The sequence below is a fragment of the Anastrepha obliqua genome, chromosome 1 (assembly GCF_027943255.1).
Source record: "Anastrepha obliqua isolate idAnaObli1 chromosome 1, idAnaObli1_1.0, whole genome shotgun sequence".
NCBI classification, from domain to species: domain Eukaryota; kingdom Metazoa; phylum Arthropoda; class Insecta; order Diptera; family Tephritidae; genus Anastrepha; species Anastrepha obliqua.
Genome location: NC_072892.1, coordinates 177685568 through 177708670, shown reverse-complemented (window position 1 = coordinate 177708670; position 23103 = coordinate 177685568). Strand labels below are relative to the sequence as shown.

Genomic DNA, 23103 nt, shown 5'->3' with positions numbered 1-23103 from the left:
CATATGTAAGCAGAGGTCGTATCAGTGCTTTATAGTGTTTTAAGTCTAAGCATCTATTAATGTATTCACTTCGCGGAGGGATTAAGGTCAGGCAACAGAACTGGTGCTAAATTGCATTTGGAGGAGAACTTCAAATTCCCGCCTTCCATTGGAGATATTCAATATATTCAAAAATGCAACGGAATGGATATTTGATAATTGTCTGCAATGATCTACAGGCTACTCAAGAGTCACTAGTGAGACCACCAAAATTGTTCAGTAAAATAAACCACGCCCAAAATTGTGATGAGGAACAAGTTTGAAATTATGTGGGCACCAAGCCATTGTGGTGTGGAGTGTACGAACTCCCTGATAAATTGGCGAACTAAGCCGATTGTCTGTGCAAGTTTTGCAAAAGCCGTTAGAAGAATATGGGATTTCAAGTACAAAACACACAGACGTCGTTGGTGCAGTCTCAACAGCTGCGTATCAACTAAGTACGGAAGTGGAATTTCTCATCTAACAGAAAGGGAAGGAGCTGCAATTACTGGTTCGATTGATCACGTGGCACAATTTATATCCATGTTACACAACATTTGATATCAAAAAGTTGGTGACAATTCATAGCGCTTGCTCTTGCTAGTGCCGATAAAAAGGCCGATTTGTGGGTCATATGAGAATGAATCAAGAACATTCTCTATTCTTTAAATCTCTGCTCAGATTCATCAAGAAGTCAGTGAAGTTTGAAGAAGAGTTCATCGTTTTCTTTTCTCTATTCTGACATACCGCTTTCTAGGTTCTAAGCTCAATGGACAACCTTAGTGCTTGGAACTTTATGAGCGATCTCCCGGCCTACTTAAATCCAATCCAATCATATCAACCCATTCCAAGCCATTTTTAAGAGTGAGGGTATTATTTTAAATTAGGTTTGCTATGTTACCTTCCGAACAAAAGTTACTGAAGTGCCTATTTATTTCTATGAGATCTGGTATAAATTTTATAAATTTGAATATTCATGTAAAGCACTCGAACTTTTCCAAATCTGATAGCATAGTAATTTAATTATAAGTCCATAAAATTGCTTATATTTTAATTTTTTTTTTATTTGAAGAAATTTGCGTAGAACCAAAAAAAATTAAAAGAAGTTGTCGATGTGAGACTGGTCAACTAGGCACCGCCTAGTGTTACTGACGATGACTTTTAATTGATGCCGAAATGTGGACAGACAAATAAATATAAGAAATAATTGAAATTATTCTTTTATTGTTAAGCCGGCCTTGAGTTCACAAAATAAAAATGCGAAAACTATAATAATTTATTTAAAATATGTAATTTCTTATATAAATCCTTTTTTTTTTTTTAATTTTCTCCTTTTAATGTGCCATAGCTAAAATGCACGTTTAAGTTTGTACAATGCAACAATGAAGAAAATTGGTGGAAAAAAAATTAAATTAAAAAAATGCATCATCAAAAACGATTACAAAACAAAAAGAGTGACTAATTGCGTTCATGAATTTAAAATGAAAAAAATTGTCATCATTACACCAGAAACAAACCACATCAACGAGGCATACGTGAAGAGACCAGCCAACTGGCTGTCAGTCAGGTTACCAGCGACTGACCTCCAAGAAGGTCAATATTGTTAAACAAGTTTTCTTTTGCGAGCTTTACACCGCAACTGCATCTTTATATCTTTTCCACTGAGCGCACATATTTTTTAAATCATTTTTTAAACGCTTTATATGCACGCACATACACATGCATACGTATGCCGGGAATATTGTAAAAATTCGAAATTTGTGCTTACTCATGCGGCATAAACGTTCAAGAATTGTGCAGGACGCAAGACAAGACAAAGGAGTATCAGAATAAGGCAAGTTTTTTTTTGGCGCGTAGCCTTCTTTGTGGTTGCATTATCGAGATTTTGATTTACTGGAGTTTAAAAATATAATCAGAAAGAAGAAGAAGAATAATACGCGCAGGGGGAGAGTCCGACATTGCGGAAGTAATGAATCAGCCAACAGGCAGAGTTTCAGGTTTTCGGATTGCTATCTACGATAGGAGTACCTAAGTTGCAGTCGCAGTGGTATTTTGAGGCACGCAAAAAATTAATTTTGCTGCAAATGAGTGAAAAAGGTGCAAATATTGTAAATAAATCGCATAAAACAGAAGGGGAAGCACATTTTTTGGGAATTACAGGAAAGACATTTAGCGCGATTCTGAATTTCGCAGACAATCTTATCGGCCATCTTGAAAGGGAGTCACAAGCAACTGCAAGTGGGATAGGTGTATTTTACACACACATATAGGCACATATAAATAGCGGCTCCAGAGAGAAAATGAGTTAATGCGTGACTACTATTCGGTAGTGCGCAGATTCGAAACCCACTATGGGCATGCAACATTAAATGATAGAAAAAGCAAACCTTCGAAAGTAGTTCTGTCATGAAAAAGCTCCGCTTGAAAAACCACGTGCCATTCGGCAGCTCTCCCCAAAAGACGCACACCACAAATTGGAGAAGAACCAATCAAGCAACAAATGATGTGAGCGCCCATTTATTATTAATATTATTTTATTAAAATTAGATACATATAACTGATATATATTTTTTAATATGAAGCAATTTTAAATTAGTATGAAGCAAAAAGCTTGGTGGTAAGAATAAATGGGAGAAGTATTAGGTGAAGCCTATTTGACTTTATTATTTTTTAAATATATATATATTTTTTTTTTTGGAATTTCAATTTGTATTCTAATTCTAATTTTAAATTTCAGTTTAATTTTAATTCAACTTAAATTCCAATTTTGATGAAGTTTTGATTAAACTGTTTGTTTTTTTTTAATTTTTATTTGTATTTAAATTTTAATTTTTTAATTATAAAGTTAGTGTGAATTTTAACTTAAGTTTTAAATTCAAATTTAACTCGAACTTTAAATTCAATTTAAATTTTTCTTGATATTTTTTAAATTTTTAATTATATTTCGCTTTACTTTTAAATTTTAATTTCATTACAGTTTTAGTTTATTTTTTATTTTTAGTTTAGGTTTAATTTTTTTTTATATTTTTTCTTTAATTTTTTTTACTTTTTTAATTTTTGTTTTGTTTAATTTTTTTTTAATTTTTTTTGAATTTTTTTAAATTTTAATTAAAAAAAACTTTTTTTAATTTTTTTTAAATTTTTTTAAAATTTTTTTAAAATTTTTTTTTTTATATTTTTTTTTATATTTTTTTTTTTAATTTTTTTTTAGTTTTCTGTTCAATTTTTATTTATACTTCTTTAGTTTTTATTTTAAATGTAATTTAAGCTTTAGTTTTATTTTTGGTTTTAAATTTACTTTTAATTTAATTTTAAATAAACATTTGTTTTTATTTGATTTTTTATTTGTATTTTGATTTTAATTTTTAGTTTGAATTAATTTCAAAATTTATCATTAATTTTACATATAGTTTTTGTTGTAATTTTGGTTTTTCTTTTAAACGTAATTATAGTTTTAATCTTACTTTTGGTTTAAGTGGCGGCTTTAATTTTAATTTAAAATTTTATTTTAATTTTAACTTTAAATTTAATTTTTATTTGAACTTACTTTACATTCTAATTTTGCATTAAATTTTAATCAAACTGTTTTTATTTTTATTTGTATTTTAATTAAAATATAAATTTTTCTTGAAATTTTTATTTATATTTCTACTTTACTTTTAAATTTTTAATTTTGTTACAGTTTTACTATATTATTATTTCTTTTTTAGTTTTAATTGTAATTGTACTTTTTTTTAATTTAATTTAATTTGTAGTATTAGTTGTAATTTTAATTTAAAAAAAATTTTTTTTAATTTTTTTTATTTTTGTTTAATTATTTTTATTTTGCTTAACATTTTTTTTTAATTTTTTTAGTATTGTTAATTTTTTTTTTTTTTAATTTTTATTTATATTTCTTCTTTAGTTTTTATTTTAAATGTAATTTTTGGTTTAATCTTTTGGTTTAAGTTGCGGCTTTCATTTTATTTTTAAATTTTACTTTAAATTTATTTTCATCTTAATTTAAATTTTTGTTGTAATTTTTGTTTTTTATTTTTGTTTTTATTTGTATTTTAATAATTTTTTTTTTTTTTAATTCTTGTTTACATATTTGGTCAAGTTTTAATTTCCACTTTTAGCTTTAATTTTGAGTTTAATTTTATTTTGATCTTCTCTTTAATTTTTACTTTTATTTGCGTTTTTATTTGTATTATAATTAAATTTATATTGAACTTTAAATATTTTTTAAAATTTTTGTTTTAATTAAAATTTTTATTTTTGATTTCATTTGTATTTTATTTTAATTTAGTAATTTAATTTTAGCTTTAATTATATTTTAGTCTCATTTTTCGTTTTACTATAAGTAATTCTGATTTTTTTTTCTAATACTAAAACATATAAAAATTGTAAAGGGTCTAGTTGTAAAAATCCTAAAAATGGATATCCTGAGGAAATAGATTTTTAAAATTTGGTCTCTGAGTATTTTAAAAATGATCACTTGATAATTTGGCTATCTACTTATATATTTTTCATTTATTTCGGACGAACTAAATGGGCTGCTAAATGACAAAGAAATCATTTGAATTAGCGGGACCGTGCAAAAAATTGTTAATAAAAATAAATTGGCAAAATTAAATCAATGAATTAGTTATCACTAGCGTTTCGAGTGTCCGTTTAAAAAAACCGATCATAAAAATTATAAATCGTTAAAAACGATAATCGAATGGTTAGCATATTTTATAAGGTTCACTATATTTTGATTGCTTTACACTAAAAGTAGTCTCCCAAAAAACAACTGGTTGGGTAGTTACCATTTTTCGTGGAATGTTTCACTGTCTCGCTGATATTGGTTTCGATGTTCTTCATGTGTATTTTCCTTTTACGCTTAAGCTTAAATTGAAGATCCAAATAAACTGGTAACTTGTAAAAAAACATTAATTTACACCTGAGACTTGACTTAGTTCGTGACTCAGTCACATCAAATTAAACAAAACAACACAAACAGATCCAGGGGATTTTTCTAAACCATTTTTCACAATGCAACCACAAAATCCGGTGCTAATTTATGTACCTACAGACAGTTACTAAAAGTCAACCCGATGTAGCAGCGTGTAGATAAATAAATATTTTCTTATGCAAAAAACAAAAGCAAACAATTCAATTAGATGATGATTTTCGAGAGCATTTTGAGTGAGATAAATATTGCGAGGTTGAAGTGTAGCATTTCCGCAGACTCATCCTGACACTTTTTAAATTAATAATTTTATATTTGTGTTTTTTTTTTTACTCACCTGACTTAGAACAATCGTCACATCGTCGCTCTTCAGACGTGCAATCATAATCGATGCAATTGACAGAATGTAATCACCAGCCATTGTAACCTGTAAAAAATGAAATGCGGAAAAATAAGAAAAATAAGAAAAAAACAAATAATACAATTATGATTTTGAGATTTGAAATTAATGGACATTTGCAAGTATCAACTGGCAAAAAAGCCAGTAAACCATAAATCACTCTGCTGTACGAGTAATACAATGAATTGCAATGATACAGAAAGTGCTCAACGGTACCATTAGCCTTGCCTGAGATACAGTTGGAGGGTTTCTGAGGTTAACTAAGCCGCAGCCTACGAACCCAGTGAGATCTTAACCAAAGACTGACTTGGAAGACCTTCTTTCGTTAAACAAAAGTTAGCTTTCTTGTATAGAACTTTGAAATTCTAGGTCAAGATAAATTGGAGCCCACATGAGACTTCACTTGAACAAATAATCAAATTCGTTCATTGTGATGCCAGACAGAGGAAACACAGAGGGAGAAAACCAACCAAAACCGTCAAGGGAGAAAGTAGGTGCTTTGGATTGGAGGATGATGACCAAATGGGGACTAATTACATTGCGTTAACCGCTTTAAGCTGCTGACGAAATCCTCCAGGTGTGTAATGTTTAAACCTGCTATATTCGCAGGTGTAACAAGAGAGCCTAGAAATGTAAAGCTTAGAAATATTAGTTCGTCGAGAGCAGCGCTGCTGAGGAGAAGTTGCAGAGATGACTCCACCTCCAGATAGCTTTTGCAGAAAGGATTTGAGGCAATCCCAAGCCTCATCGCACAGATAGCTAACGGACACTTACCAAATTTGAAAGCTGCGGCTTTTTTAGCCACAGAAGTTCTCTCGAGCGTCACCGATCTACCCGTGACCAGAAAGATTCCGCGACGTTTCACGTCTGAGTTGACGCAAGGTCCATCTTTCCAGGAGCAGACCACAGGTTCTCAAGGGAACCTCTTATTTTGCGGTGAAACCACCTCGAGGGTTCCCTGACTGGCCAGCTCATCTGCCTAGCAGTTTCCCGCTATGCCACTGTGACCGCGGACCCAAAAGAGCCTAAAAACGAGGTATTCGGTTGCAGTCTAGGGAGAAGTAAGGCATTTCTCAACTAATCTTGAATGAACAAACACTGTGTCCGGAGCCCTAATTGCTGCCCACCTGTCGGAGTAGATATTTACCTCCCTTACCGTAATTGCAGAAGTCAGCAACCAATCCGCTGCTTCTTTCATTGCACTACTACAGTGTAGCCTAAATTTGAGCTTGATGGGGAGCTCCTCGCAGAATACTCCGCCACGAACCTTTCCGTCCAACTTAGAGTCTCTCGCAAGCATTTTTGCCATCCCCTCCAAATGTTACACCCGTATACAATTCTTTTGAGAGAATATGAATGGAAAAGGTTCCGCTCGGACCTAGCGAGAGTGTACTATACATTGATCCAAAGCTCATCCCCACTCTTAAGTTTTTAAGGGGGGATTCTACTGTAAAAATCAAATTTTCATGGATTTTGTTTTCATACTTGTATTAATTTAATTAGTAAAAAAAAGTTTAGGGTTACATAAACACAGGTCTTGAGTGTACAAAAAAAATTTTTAAATTTATTTTCATTTCAAAATGGCAGCTGTACAGCCGCTCCCCCGAAACGCCTTTTGAAATCTGCCCACACTGTCGCGCATTTAAAAAAAATCTGAAATCAAAAAACCCAAATTTTTTTTATTATATATCATTATTTTTAGTTGTTAAGCCTATTACTTGCAAAAAAAAAAATTTTTTGTAAAATTTTTGAAGTTTTTTAAAAAATCGACATTTTTTTGTTGTCATTTTGTTATTAAAAAAGGGGTTATAAATAATAAATTTTTCTCCACCATAGCTTTAAAAACTAGTAAATATTGTTAAAAATATACTATCAAAGTTTGAGCTTGATATGTTAATTTTTCACGGAGCTGTGATGTGGGCAATTTTGAAAACGTGGTTTCGAGAAAAACACGCATATGACCGTAAACCTCTCGAGCGCTCAGTTTATACCTGCTTTGCTAAAACTTTTATAACTTGAAAACTATTCAAGATTTCTTTTTAAGATTTTCATGGAACATTCTGGAGTTGTTTCTGAGTATGTTTCAACAAAAAGTAAAAAATCGATTTTTTTTAAGTTTTACAGTAGAGTCCCCCCTTAAGAATACTTGAGTGTCCGCAGCTTAAGTCTAGCCTGTGGCCTGAACACCTCAATCTGATTGGAGGCATGCAGCGGCAGTGGTCTCTGCGATGTCCTCGGGTATCACATTCAGTATAGTCTTAAGCGCTAGAGTAAAAGTAGTCCGAAGATTCCACTAATTTTAATAATGACCTTTGAACCCTCTTCAGCTTTTTAACTGAGTTTGTAGCGAGTTCCAGCAGACAAGGACTCCATCCGGCAAAATTGGCTTTATAATGGCGGCCGCCGTAGGCGCATGGCTTGATGCATGACTACCATTCGAGGAGATTCGAAATCTCCGTGCACGAAACACCAATGGTAGAAAATTTTTTTCTAATTGCGGTCGTCCCTCGGCAGGCAATGGCAAACCTCCGAGTGTATTTCTGCCGTGAAGAAGCTTCTCACAAAAAACCGTTTGCCGTTTGGAGTCGGCTTAAAACTATGGGACCCTCCATTTGTGGAACAAATTCAACACGCACCTACCACAAATAGGAGAAGGAGCTGAGCCAAATACCTAGTAAAAGGGTGTAAGTGTCAATTGTGATTGATTCGGGGGACGATTTTTGGACCTTTGCACTTGGCAACGGCGAATATTGCAAGCGATGGAACGATGAGCTGTATGAGCTTTACGACGACACGCGTCAAGACCCAGCGACTTCGTTGTCATCCTAATGGAAACAAACGCTCCGACTCTGAAAGTATTCGATGCGGTACCAGTTGGTGGTAGTAGAGGAAGAGAAAGGCCTCCTCTGCGTTGGAAAGATCAGGTGGAGAAGTACTTGGCTTCACTTGGTGTGTCCAATTGGCATCGGTTAGCACGAGACGCGACTGGCGTGCTTTGTTAAACTCGGCCAAAATCGCGTAAGCGGTTATGGCGCCAATAAAGAAGAAGAAGGTATATAATTGAGTTATATAGCTAGAATGCAACTTTAGGCGAGCGGCCCCATCTTTTGCCGAGCCGATACCGGCCCTGCATCCATACAAAGCGACTGTGTCCTTCCTAATTCTCTCTTCACTGTTGGGCTTCTGTTAGCCTTCTGTCAACAATAAGTCCTTTATCACAAAGTCCGATGTCACAAAAGAATTCGTGTCTACATTTTTGAATGGAAATACCAAAAACTAATTTCAATTAAGAAGTGGGGCGTCCAAAACATTGTCAGAGGGGATCCAATAGCAATCCTATTCTGTAGCCTAAATAGTTTCCAATTTGAGTAGGCGATACCAGTAACACAAAATAAAATTAAGAAAATTGGAAAACATAGATTTAATGTCGACTTTAAAGGCATTTTTATGAATAAATGATAAATAAATCAAGTCACAAGTCCCAAACTCATTTGTTTGCTTCTATTATTAATTTTGTCCAACTTGTCCTTCAAGCTGTTTACAATTTAGTTGAATGCACAAACATAAAATAACATATGTAAATATGTATGCATAGGTATATGTATATGTATGTGTGTATGTATGCACAAGTACGAAAAACTAAAGCACGTTTTTGCAGCGCAGCGTTGGTGGTAAAAATTTCGATTGCTGATACCTTTAGCAGACCGAGCGCAGTCGGCCTGGTAGGCAGGCATCGCAAACGCCAGTTATCAGTTTCATTTCAAATGCGTTGGCGACCTGGGCTGGTGATCTTGTCAAAACCATGATCGCAAGCACGTTGCCGCACCTGCTGATCGTTTGATGAGTGAATCGTTGGCAAGGCGTTAAATTCAAAGCGCTGCTTGTTTACGCTTTTGCACCTTTTCTAGTTTGTGCGTTATTCTATTTAATTCTGTTAGCGGTACAAACTACGTACAATCGTCGAATGCACATTCATTTTTACACAGAAAGATGCGGATTTCACAAGCACAATTATAAATTTTCAACTACTTTGTGACCCTTTTTCTTATAAGGAAGAATGAGAATTGGAGAAAGACCTCTGTGGCCTAAGGCAGCCCAGTTCGCAACGCACACTACTACTAAGAGAAGATTATTATGTGTCAAGTATTTTAAATATAATTTGTGTTAAACAATTTGTTAACCATTTACTTAAAAAATATACTAAATCCAGTATTTTTAAATTTTTTATATTAGTATTTTTTTTTTTTTTTATTATCATTATTTTCTTATATAAGTATTTGCCTCACGTCTGCATACCTAACCACTTAACTAATGACACTAACATATGGCATGCCATTGAGTAGCAAGCGGGTTGAACGCCACTATTGACTGCTGTCTGTTGGTTGTCTGCGTGTCAGCTACCACTGTCAGCCTGTCCGCGCGCCGCCCGTTCGATTGGTATAGATCACGCTGGCAACGCGGGCAAAGTTATTTACACGCATTGCGTAAGTTTCGACTTTTGCCATGCAAAGTGTAAACTCGTCGTTTTAATTTTTTAATTTAATTTTGCTTGACTTGGCAAACCGTTAAGCCATTCTCATTTAACATTTTCCATATAATTGGTATTTTTTATCTTTTTCTGTCAGCATTTGAGGTTACAGCTTATCGAATCTGAGTTCAATACTCATTTGGCTTTTTGCATAAATTCAAAATTGCGGAAAAACATTTCGCTTTGCGCTTGTAAATGTTGTTGGTAAATGCTTTTGTACACAGCCATGTGCTGATCTTTAATACTTTCTGGTCTACAAAACAGTAATGCATGCATGTAAAAGTGGCCCGCAGTTGATGGTATTTTTCAATTTTGCAATTTTATTATTGTATTCTGTGTACTCCGAGATACTATTTTTTTTTATAATAAAAATAAGAGTACTGCAAGCATCAGAAAAATGAAGCATCAAGTAAATTTTAATTAAAAGTTTTAGGCTTTGGCATCCAAAACAAATTATTTGTCGCGGGCTGCCGAGTAACTGAATGAATACAACACATTATATATTTATTAATAGTATTCTTAGAATATCTTTTCCTTCTTCTTGATTGGCGCGATAACCGCTTACGTGATTTTGACCGAGTTTAACAAAGTGCGCCAGTCGTTTCTTTCTCGTGCTAACCGGCGCCCAAAAAACATGTGAAGCAAAGTCTTGCTCCACCTGATCTCCCCTTTTTCTCTGCTACAACCAGCTGGTACCGCCTCGAGTACATTCAGAGCCAGAGCGTTTGTATCCATTCGGATGACATGACCCAGTCAACGAAGCCGCTGGATCTTTATTCACTGAATTGTTCCATCGCCAAAGATACTAGCCGTCGCTAACGTGCAAAGGTCTAACAATCTTCAGCTGAATCTTTCTCTCGAACACTCCTTATCAGATGTTGTCATCGTCCATGCTTCTGCGCCATACGTTAGGACGGGCATGATGAGTCTTGTAGAGTGTTAGTTTTGTTCGTCGAGAGAACACTTTACTGCTCAGTTGCCTACTTAGTCCAAAGTAGCACTTGTTGGCAAGAAAGATTCTACGTTGAATTTCAAGACTGACATTGTTATTGGTTTTAATGCTGCTTCCTAGATAAATGAAGTCTGTTACAACCTTAAAATCATAACTGTCAACATTGGCGTGAGTGCCGATAGGCGAAAGCGCCGACGGTTCACCCATTCGCTTTGCTTCTTTATCCAGTTTGGAAAAAACAGACGCAGTTGTTAAGGCCGATGATGTCAATACTATCGGCATACGCCTGATGCTTTCCATTTCAATTCAACCGGGCTATTCGGGTCATGTTCTTCGATTTCGATGTAACTCAAATATGTTGCTCTCTGGTCAAAATAATGAGACACGTATTTTTTTGTTCGGCCGAAAAAAATTTTTTTCAAGAGTTATCGGCAATTTTGTTTTTCGGCTCAAACTCGATTTTTTTTTAATTATATAAGAAAATTTTTTTTTTAAATGTCCATAACTTAGTCAAAAATGAACCGATTTTAATAATTCTGGGTTCAAAATGATCGTCATTACTTACAGAAGCGACTTAATGTAGAAAAAATTGCAAAAAAGTAGTTGAAAATTTTTTATTTAGCAAAAAAGAAAAAAAATTGAGATTTTTTCGAAATTCAATATTTCAAAAAGTGTATTTTTTTTTTTTATAACTTTTTCCAAATCAAGAGGACACCTCAAACTTTAATTGAGCTGAATGCCTAGTAGCTAAAATGAGTTGTTTTTGAGTAATGAATTTTTGAGTAAAAACCCGGTTTCGCACTTTTTGTTTTTTGCAAAATAAAACATTTTCAACTTCTTTTTTGCAATTGTTTCTGCATGAAATCACTCGTGTAAGTAATTAGGATTATTTTGAACCCAGAATCATTCAAATCGGCTTATTTTTGACTAAGTTATGAGTAATTTAAAAAAATTTTCTTATATAGATTCTTTCCATTTCAATTCAACCGGGCTATTCGAGACATGTTCTTCGATTTCAATGCAACTCAAATATGTTGCTTTCTGGTCAAAATAATGAGACACGTATTTTTTTGTTCGCCGAAAAATTTTTTTTTCAAGAGTTATCGGCAATTTTGTTTTTCGGCTCAAAATCGATTTTTTTTTAATTATATAAGAAATTTTTTTTTTTAAATGCTCATAAATTAGTCAAAAATGAACCGATTTCAATAATTTTGGGTTCAAAATGATCGCCATTACCTACACGAGCGATTTCATGTAGAAGCAGTTGCAAAAAAGTATTTGAAAATTTTTTATTTTGTTAAAAACAAAAAGTGCGAAACAGGTTTTTGACTCAAAAATTCATTACTCAAAAACAACTCATTTTAGCTACTAGGCATTCAGCTCAATTAAAGTTTGAGGTGTCCTCTTGATTTGGAAAAAGTTATAAAAAAAAAAAAATACACTTTTTGAAATATTGAATTTCGAAAAAATCTCAATTTTTTTTCTTTTTTGCTAAATAAAAAATTTTCAACTACTTTTTTGCAATTTTTTCTACATTAAGTCGCTTCTGTAAGTAATGACGATCATTTTGAACCCAGAATTATTAAAATCGGTTCATTTTTGACTAAGTTATGGACATTTAAAAAAAAAAATTCTTATATAATTAAAAAAAATCGAGTTTGAGCCGAAAAACAAAATTGCCGATAACTCTTGAAAAAATTTTTTTTCGGGCGAACAAAAAAATACGTGTCTCATTATTTTGACCAGAGAGCAACATATTTGAGTTACATCGAAATCGAAGAACATGACCCGAATAGCCCGGTTGAATTGAAATGGAAAGCATCGCCTACAATTGTACGCTCTTTTAAAAAATTCTGCCCGAGCGACTAAGTTCTGCGGCTCGCGCGAAGGATTTTTCCAGCATCAGGTTAATGAAGTCATACAACAGCGAGTCACTCTGAAACCTCGTTTGATATCAAACGGCTCTCGTTTTCCAAGACTTGACGTATTGTGAATATTTGATCGATTGTGTATAGAATATAGTTATTACATATTTGGTAGTTCTATGCGCCAAACTTTATCTCCGATGTAAGATCTATTAGAGGTAATGATTGATAGCCGTTCATGCCTTAAAACTCACCTAGACTATGATGCCAAGAAAGACACGATGCCTTGTCCCGTCCGATATGAATAATGCCAAACAACTTTGGCCCTAACCATAGCAAAATAACACTATAAGTAGAGTTGTCAGCTCGGTCCCTTTGTATGCGATGCATTGAACACAAATAGCTACTGAAGAAAACTAATAGCCGTCTATCGTCCTCTTTAGCTTAGTCCATTTCATTTATTTCTATAAAATATGCATTTTTGGTGCCAACAAATTGCTCATAAATTTAAGAAATTAGCTTTAAAAATATATTTCTTGCAAAAAACAAATGTTTATTTCAATTCAATTCACATTCTAACAGCATAAAAACAGTAGAAGAAAATAACGAAAGATACATAAATAAACAAAAGTCCCAAAACAGAAAAATAATTACATTTTTCAATTAAAAAAAAATTTATTCATTTTGTAGTTGCAAATATTTCCACTAAATTTCGCAACATAAATCTGTGTCTATTGTCACGATAAATACGCTTGAAAATCGAAAATGTTCTCCCTACGACTGCAGACGAATCAGGCGCATATTTGAAGGCCACCACTTTGGAAATGGCAGAGTTGCAGATGGCACTGTCGTAAACAAAGAAAAATTCATTCAAGAAGTTGGACGTACACTAAAGTTGGTTAGAAATTCAAATGTGAGTACCTATTTAACAATTCAGTGATCGAACCGAAAGAAAGGTTGAGAAGTTGTATACAAATCAGTAAAGCAGTAAAACAAAATAAGGAGTATTTTTTCTGAAACTTTTATTTTTCTATCATCACTGAGGACCTATGTTCCATACAAGAATAAAAGAATCATATATATGTATATGTATATACTCAAAAGAGCATAAATTGGCAGTAATAACGAATTTCGAAATATTTGACTTTAACAAATGTGGCACAAAATGTTTAAGAACTTATAAAAACTGTCTCATATTAAGAATTATGCGATAGCTGGTTATAATAAAAAATTGTTTGATGCCACTTTCTGCTTGCCCTACTGATTGCATTCATTTACCTGTGTCAGGACTACTTCTATTCCATTAGTAAGCTTTGTGTATTTAACATAATTTCTTTTAAACAAATAGTGCGTCTGTCTTTTTTTCTTTTTTCCTTTTTTTCTTTTTCGCTTTCGATTGCTTTCATCTCTTCACATCTTCCGCATGGCCAGAAAATCCTTGTAAACTGCCTTACACTGATCGGCTCAATGCGCCAACAAGGTGGTCAACTTTTCTACTCACAAAGTTCAGGCAAGTTTACGTCCACACAGCACACATCTATGCACCCATGCATGTAGCCTACCCCTCGATCAGCGCAACCTGCAAATGATCAATATCAAATGCCACCAACACCATCCATTACCGAATTTCGTAATCTCTCGCAATTGCATTGACATGACAGTAAAAAAAAAAAAATTTTTTACTTTTTGTTTTTTTTTTTGTTTTTTTTTTTTTCATTCCACCACCAACAGCATTTCAGCTAAATCAAGCTGGCGAGCGCGAGCGTGCACATGAAAACGAAACCGAAACACGAACTCGTTTTGCACGCTACTCGAATTGCGCGCAAGTGGCAACAACAAATCATTGTGACAGTGGCAATGCGCTGTTGCATGCAACGACTAGCGGCCAAAAACAAAGGCAAAAAACAACAAAATCAAAAACAAATCGCGAGACAAAAATGAGTGCAATTATTCCAAAGCAACCCACTTATGGACACATAAATCGAAGGCGAAAAGCGCGGCTTTAGGAGGTGAGCGCCGGCGATCCACAGCGCTGGTGGTGCTGGTGGTGGTGGCAGTGATGCTGGCTACGGCGGCTTATGTAATGGCACGCGTAAACTTGTTCTCATTTCCCATATCGGCGTGGCCCAGCTCCACTCGGCCAGGGACCTTCAGCGTGCGATTAGGAAATTTCTACTAACCGAAAATGGTCAAATCGACAAATATTGCAAAAATCGAACAAGTTAAGCACTGCGACTTGCCACTGAAAAAACATAAAGCGCTAAGACGCCTTAAACGCTGGTAGTTTGCCTATGTAACTGCCTGGTAGCCAGCCAGGCGACTGGTCAACGACAAATCGAGTGCCTGCCCACCCCCCTGCGGCTTACAACGACAAAGTGTTTTGGCGCTATGGTTTTAATTTTCAGCTGGTCGATACCATGACACTTGGTAAAGTTTGATGTGACAACCAAGCGCTACGAGGAGTAAAAATTAAAAAAAAATGAAAACAAAGACAAAAATATCAACCAAAACAAGTCCAGTGTAAATTAAGATTTAGAAAAATTGCTGGGTTGTTAAGAGACATGCCATTATGGAGTATTAAACAATTATGAAAATAACTGTATTTCGATTAGCAGCCGTTGTCAGAGTGTTAAAGCAATTGCACGGCAATCAAAATTTAATCGATTCTTAATTTTTGCTTTATGGCGATGGAGTAATTTTTATTTATTTGTTGTTTAATATTCTTTAAGAGTAATCGTCCATTATGTGAATGGTTTTTTATTAGACAATTTTAGGTTTTCTATACGAGGATTTTATATGTACACAGTAAAAAATGAGAGTTTATATTTAATACCAGTTGCTATTGAATTTATACAATTTTGGAATTAAATTTGATTTTTAATTCTAAAAAGTTTTATTTTAAGACGATGAAATATTCTTACAATTATTTTAATTCCAAAATGGGTTTAAAACAAAACTTTAATTGGTGCTGAGCGTTGCGTTTTTGAAATTTAATACCTATTAGATTTAACGTAAGACCAAAAAAACATTAAAATGCTCTCTTTAATGTTTCAAGCTATTTTGGTTTCAGTTTAAGTTTCAATTATATTCAATTTAAAATTTATTGGTTTAAAAGTAAAACCAAAAAAGTATTAAAAAATTTTCTCACTCTCAATTAATTTTAATGTACTCTGAACTTTAGTATTATTTGCTTTAAAGTAAAACCAAGAAAGTATTTGTATTATTATTATTACTTCACTTATGTATTCGGCCGCCGTAGCCGAATGGGTTGGTGCGTGATTACCATTCGGAATTCACAGAGAGGTCGTTGGTTCGAATCTCGGTGAAAGCAAAATTAATAAAAACATTTTTCTAATAGCGGTCGCCCCTCGGCAAGCAACGGCAAAACACCGAGTGTATTTCTGCCATGAAAAAAATCTCCTCATAAACATATCATAAAACAAAATAAAATAAATGTATAAAAAAATTTTTTTTTTTGTGATTCGAACCAAGGATTTTGGATCGGAAGCCCACATTGCTAGCCGCTAGGCTATCGCGCTGTGCTGCCGGCGCTGGCCTAAAAGTTATTTTGTTATTTTTAAACCCTTAAAGTATATAATTCAGTCTCATTCTTGGTTTTTTAAAGAGAATATTTTAATTAACTTCTTTCTCTCTCTTTTCTGAAACCGGAATGGTTTTAATTTTATACTTTCTGGAATTGTTATATATAAACACCAAATTGGTATTAATATTAAACTAAAATTTTTACTGTGTACAAAAAAAAATTTGTGAACGCCTTTGTTTGATTAATGGCTTGTGGCAAATTGGCGCGCAACCTTTGTTAGGTATTTGGCCGAGTTCCTCCTCTTTTTGTGGTGTGCGTCTTGATGTTTTCATCGCAAACTGATAGTGTTGGGCTTCCCTTGAGAACTTGTGGTCTGCTACTGGAAAGATGGGCCTCGCGTCAACTCAGCGAGCGCTGGGCTAGTGCACGTGCAAAGTCGCGAGATCTTTCTGGTCATAGGTAGATCGGGGGCATTCGAGGGAACTCGTGGGAGTTCTAAGGCTAACAAAACCGCAGCTCTCAAATTTAGTAAGTATCCTTACCGGATATTGACCGTTAGGTGTCCATGCGGTGAGGCTTGTGTTTACTTGAAGTCCTTTCTGCAGAAGCTGTATGAATGACGAGGTGGAATCAAATCAACACCTTCTTCTCAGCTGTACTGCTATCGTCATGCAAAGCTCGAGACACCTGGACCTTCACTTCTTCGCTACACCTGCGTATATTATGGGTCGTCATTCCCTATTCCAAAGACCCTTTTTCCTATTCTTCCACCCGTTTGTTCCCTTTCATTCTACTTTTTTCCTACCCTCTACCTGTATGGTATCACAACGGACAAATTTTGAATTTTTGTTCAAGTGGAACCCTCGCAAGGACAGCCATTTAACCTTACCTAACATTGATATTTTGCCAAAAATGGAGGAACCTACTGTTTTACGCCGCCTCAGGACGGCAGATGGCTTTCTATGAGAAGCTTTTTCGTTCCAAAAATATACTCGGAGGTTTACCACTGCCTGCTGAGGAGCGATCGCAATTAGAAAAAAAACGTTTTCTTTTTTTTCGATTTCTTATTTTATTTCCTGGTTCTTTTCCAAATGCTACGAAACCCAATTGGCGAACAACAAACTTTTCCTATCGCCATCAACTTTGAGTTCCCGGTTCAGGGATATCTTGTACAGGTACAGACAAAATTCGTTGAGTTGAAATTTGTAAAAGGCCGAGGAGTTCTATCGCAAGGTGCGGCTCCCCCACCTACTTTCAAAAACAGCGACTATGTTTTCACTAGACCTGACGTTCGTTTGAGTTTCGAGTGTTGGGTGATTCTTTAACGAGCAGGTCGCCAAACATTGAAGAGTAAACTTTGTAGGTTTGATGCGTCTGAAGTAAAATTTTTCGCCACGCGCGCAATGTTCTCACCAGCAATGGATCAACACCCTCAAATGATAAATTTTACATTTATTTCTTTACTTCTTTGTAAAATTTTTCATTTGACGGTGTTGATCCTTTTTATAACTTGCCATCGTAAGTGATTTGGCACCAGTGACTTTATAATAAATAAAGGATTTGACAGACGCGGTCGACAACGAAAGAACCTTTAATTACAATATAAAACTCTTAAGCCTTTAAGCCGATTGCTATGAAATTTAAGTGAGTTGTTGTGCGCATGCTTCGAAAGTTTAACGAATTTATCGCCATCCGATAGGTGGCACTGGTTTCGAGAGTTTCGTACCGGTAGCCACTTGCCCCAAAACCACACCAAGAAATTATTTTAGATGAGTGTAGTGCTAGTTCGTGGAATAACCTGCAACTAGGTCTTCGGGTTAGAGACAAAGATACTAGCAACAGAGCTGCATGTGTCCATGTATCGAGCAGTGCGAGTAACTCGTTAATCTCTCAGAACTCGCTCAATGCCCAACTGCTGAAATGTTTCTTCGAAATTTTCGAGCATTTAAACAATTTTAGCAGCTAAACAAAAATGTTCAATGTTATTTATCAGAAATTTTTTAGTTCTCTAACGACCTGACATCGTACATAAATGATTTATAAAACTTAAAAAAAGGGTTCTGAAAAAAAGTCAAAATAATCAAAAGTATGGCTCGAATAGTTGTCAAGCAATGAGGCTTTCCAGGTCTCAAGCCACACTGATAAGGTCTAATCAGTTGGTTGATGGTGGGCTTCAACCCTTTACACAATACGCCCGCTAGAACCTTATATGCGATATTTAGAAGACTAATCCCGCGGTAATTGGCACAAATTGCAGGATCGCCCTTCTTATGGATTGGGCAGAGCACACTTAAATTCCAATCGGCAGGCATGCTTTCATCCGACCATATTTTGCATAGAAGCTGATGCATGCACCTTACCAGCTCCTCGCCGCCATGTTTGAATAGCTCAGCCGGCAGTCCGTCGACGCCCGCGGCTTTGTTGTTCTTTAGACTTTAGACGCGTTATCGATATTCTCACCTTGTCATGGTCGACTAGCCGAACGACAATTCCGTGGTCAACGATTGGGGTATCGGGATCTTCACATTCTCTCTGACATGCGCACCTGTCGCTAATTAACAGGTTCGAGAAGTGTACCCTCCATAATTTAAGTATGTTCTGGATGTCAGTCACCAGATCGCTGTCTTTGTTCTTACAGGAAAACGCCCCGGTCTTGAAACCTTCTGTAAGCCGCCGAACTTTCTGGTAGAATTTTCGAGCGTTGTTCCTATTGGCCAGCATCTCAAGCTACTCGCACTCACGTATTTCGGCCTATCGTTTCTTCTTTTGGATAACACGTCTCTCTTCCTTTCTTCGCTCTCGGTAGCGATCCAATATTGCTCGCGTTGCGCCCGATCGCAGCGTGGCTCTTTAGGCAGCTGTCTTCCATCTATCACAACTGGTTTCGCGTTTTTCGATCAGGGCACAGCCAGGTGGCTTGGTGTATCTTTTTATGCTGGAATCTGGTGCTGTAGACTACCATGTTTCGGGCCCCGGCGAAGTCGATCACCGGGTGTTTCATTGTGCAGGCTGAGTTTTCCGACTGTGGGACCAAAAATTCTCTCCTTGCCCACCCTGGCGTTGAAGTTGCCAATCACGATTTTTATGTCGTGGCGGGGCAGCGCTCATAGGTACGTTCCAGGCGCTCATAGAAGGAATCTTTGGTCGCATCGTCCTTCTCTTCCATCGGGGCGTGGGCGCAAATGAGCGAGATGTTAAAAAATCGTGCTTTGATGCGGATGATTGTGAGGCGCTCGTTCACCGGAGTGAACGACAGTACTTGGGGACGAAGATACTTGGGCTAATCCCGGAAGTTGTGAGCTGATTGAACCATATGCAGAAGAATCGACATGGCCACTCCCAAGTAAATGGCAATCAGTAACTTTCACCATTTGCGTGGACTTCTACATATGAAACCATCCTCCTCTATGGAATGAAGCCATCAGCTCTCTAGTTCACAAGTGTCAAATATGACTGACGAACGACGACATTTTCAAACATTATAGATATTCGGGTAGATTGATTACTTTTGCGCCACCTATAGACCAGTTTGATAGAATCTACAATACAAACCGATAACTACGAAAACTGTAAATATCGATATGGTCCTTGAAAATTGTAACCTTCCACCAACAGATTGGTTATATAATCGTTAGCGCACCACTCAAAAACCAAATCAAAAAGCCAAATTAACTCCTCACAAAATACTTAATATGGTCTTTTTAAAACCATTGAGAAAATAAGCCAATTTTGTATTACACATTTTTCACTATTGTCTAGGCACTAAAAGGCGTTCCATTATACAAACGACCTTGAATAAAAGGCATAAAAATTTGGACAAAAATTTACTAAACCACATTTGCAAAATAAATAACTAAATAATAACTGACATTAGCGTCTCACCTTTTTATGATTCCACAACGCATTCACGCTTGGTTTGCCGCGTCGAAAATCCGATTGATCGATGACATCGTCATGCACCAGACTTGCTGAGTGGACCATTTCAGAGAAGAGCGCAATGAATCTTTGTTTGTGCAGCAAATTGCTGAAAGGGAAAAAATGGCACATAAAAAATAAAAATAAAATTAAATATGAAAGATGTACAATAAACACAAAAGGGGCAGCAGCGCTGTGAAGGAAATAATTTCTGTTTAATTAGCACAGTTACGCTTTGGCCCAACTAAAAGCGAAATCACACAAAGGCACACAAACACGCGCGCATGCACAAAAGCGCCCAGTAACAAAAACCAAAAATAAAATAAGCGCGCTGCGGCTTTGGAGCGGCCGCACAACCTTTAACAGCCACCTTCAATAAACTCTATTATAGCCGGATTTATTGCTCGATGAGCATTTACGCAATGTTGCACACATTGTATGCATGTAATATGTCGGCACATGCAAAATAACAACAAAACAAGCAAACTTTGTCCATCGGCAGCGTCAGTGCCAGCGCTACATCAGCAGATCACTCATACGCCCCGTGCGCCCATGCAAACTAATGAATTTTTACGACACTAAGCGATGCTGAGTATGTGTGTGTGTGGCTGTGTGTACGTGCGCGTGTTTAGTGGCTGCAAAAATCTACCTGTAAACCGCAAGCGCGCTATACAAATACATTTTTTTTTTAATTTTTTTTAATGAAACAAAAACGAAAGTGCAGAACATAAAATCGCAAACTATTAATAGGCTTTTGCGCTGAAAAATAAATTGCAAAGCGCAATGTAGTGTGCACATATATTGTTTGCAGATTTAAGTTTTTATTTCAATAGAATTGTATTGCAGACGCTTGTGGATTAAAGTGATGCACATTTTTATTTCATTTTTTTTTATTTTTTTTTTAAGTTTATGCGCTTTTAATTGACTGCGTTTTATTACCGAAACCTTTAAATTGGATTTTCCCAAAACTTACCTTGATTCCTTATTTAAATGGTAGTTTATCGCTCTGGCCATCAGCATAGTAACCATTGGTCGCAGCGCTTTGCCCTGGCCGTCGAAGTAGTACGTGGCGATCTTATCCAATTCCGTCTGACTCGTGCCCTGCCGCAGGAGCTGCGAAGAAAAATAGAAGTAAAGCAAAAGAGAAACAAAAAACACGAATGCATAAGGAAGTCAACTTAACAAAGAGTAATAAAAATGTTTACATATTTGAGAAGAGTGCTAATTAAACGTAGTTCACATGCACCGTTTCAGCTGTGAATTAAAGCTTTAAGTGGCAATTAAAATAAGCCACTTTTAGTCAGAGGCAGCAAAAATTAGTAGTAAAAAATGCAGCACCTCCATTTAAGCAGTTCTAAAATTTAAACTTCGCCTATTTTCGTATCTTGAAGTTCTACGCGATTTCAAGGTAACAGTACTTTACACCAATACATACATATGGCATATACATACACACACATGCACAAATCAGCGCTAACGATTTGCTCACCCATTTGTGTTTTTAATAACATTTTTTGCATAATATACGGAAAAAAATTCCCACAGCGTCACACCGTATTTATCAAAGAAGCGATTTAAAAAAAAATCAGTCATCTAAATGCCGACAACGTTTCAGGTCGCAGCGTCTATCGTCGCGTCAATACGCGCTCACCTGAATTTTTGTCACATTTATAATGTTTATTTTATGAGGCGTATGCTACTTTGGGTTTAATAACAAATGCTGTATTTTATTTACAATTAGAAACCCACGCAAATTGTGTAGCGTTTCAAAAAGTTTATTTAAAATTTATTTTTAACTAATGCAATTCACGACTGCTGGTCACATGTGAAGAAATGTTTTAGTAAAAATATTTTAGGGATAGCAATCCCGAAATCCCAGTGACAGTGATCCCGAAATACCGAAATCTCGGGATCCCGTATATTACATTAGTTATGGGATAACATTCCTTTTTTAAGTTAAGTTAATTTTAGTTATTTGCTTTTTTTATTTGTAATTTTTTTTAATTTAAATTTTTATTTTTTCTCAATAAATTTTTTTAATTAATTTTTTATTTTCTGATTTTTTTAGGTCTATGGATAAGTTCGTGCGGTTTTACAACAGATGGCGTAACTTGATTATTATTCCATCGATCCACATTTCCAAACATTCATTGGAGAGCTACTGTCGTAAGGCACAAACGTCAGTATAAGTTTTTTATTTGAAGCGTAAACAACAATATTTTTACCACACTTGAAAATGTCGAATTTCGTGCCAAATAATGTGTTTTTGCGGGGAATTTTTTAATATGAAGAAAAAAGCAGCCGAAAGTCATCGTATCTTGGTGGAAGTTTATGGTGAGCATGCTCTAGCTGAGCGAACGTGCCAGAAGTGGTTTGCACGCTTTAAAAGTGGTGATTTTGGCCGCGCCGCCAAAGTTCATGGATACCGAATTGGAGATCCGGCTCAAACGCAAGAAGAGGTTGCAAAAACTTTGGGAGTTGATCAATCAACCATTTCCAAACGTTTAAAAGCCATGGGAATGATCCGAAATTCAAATTTCGAAAAAAAACCGCACGAACTTATTCATAGACCTATTAAATTTTTTTTTTTTTATTTACTTATTTTTTCTTATTTTTTTATTTATTTATCACTTTTTTATGGTTTTTTTATTATTTTTTTATTTTTTTATTTATTTATAATTTTTTTATTTTATTTACTTATCATTATTTTATTTATTTTTTATTTATTTATCACTTTCTTACATCTTACATATTATTATTTATTCAAATTTTTTTAATTAAATTTTTTTAATTTTTTTTTTATTTATTTATCATTTTTATTTGTTTTTTTTAATTTTTTTATTTTATTTATTTATAATTTTTTTATTTTTTAAGTTATTTATCATTTTTTGATTTATTTATCATTTTTTTACTTTTTTCTAGTTATTTATCATTTTTTTATTTTTTTT

General features: G+C 35.0%; 1 protein-coding gene across 3 annotated transcripts in view; it reads right to left on the bottom strand.

Moving 5' to 3' along the window:
- Window positions 1-23103, bottom strand: part of LOC129241989 (all trans-polyprenyl-diphosphate synthase PDSS1) — a 129456-nt gene that overhangs the window by 34826 nt on the left and 71527 nt on the right. For all 3 annotated transcript variants that reach the window (XM_054878537.1, XM_054878548.1, XM_054878557.1), the window contains exons 3-5: window positions 21129-21268; window positions 20123-20264; window positions 5289-5378 (exon numbers count right to left, since the gene is read on the bottom strand). In XM_054878537.1, coding sequence (XP_054734512.1) covers window positions 5289-5378; window positions 20123-20264; window positions 21129-21268 — 372 coding nt within the window. The remainder of the gene's footprint in view (window positions 1-5288; window positions 5379-20122; window positions 20265-21128; window positions 21269-23103) is intronic.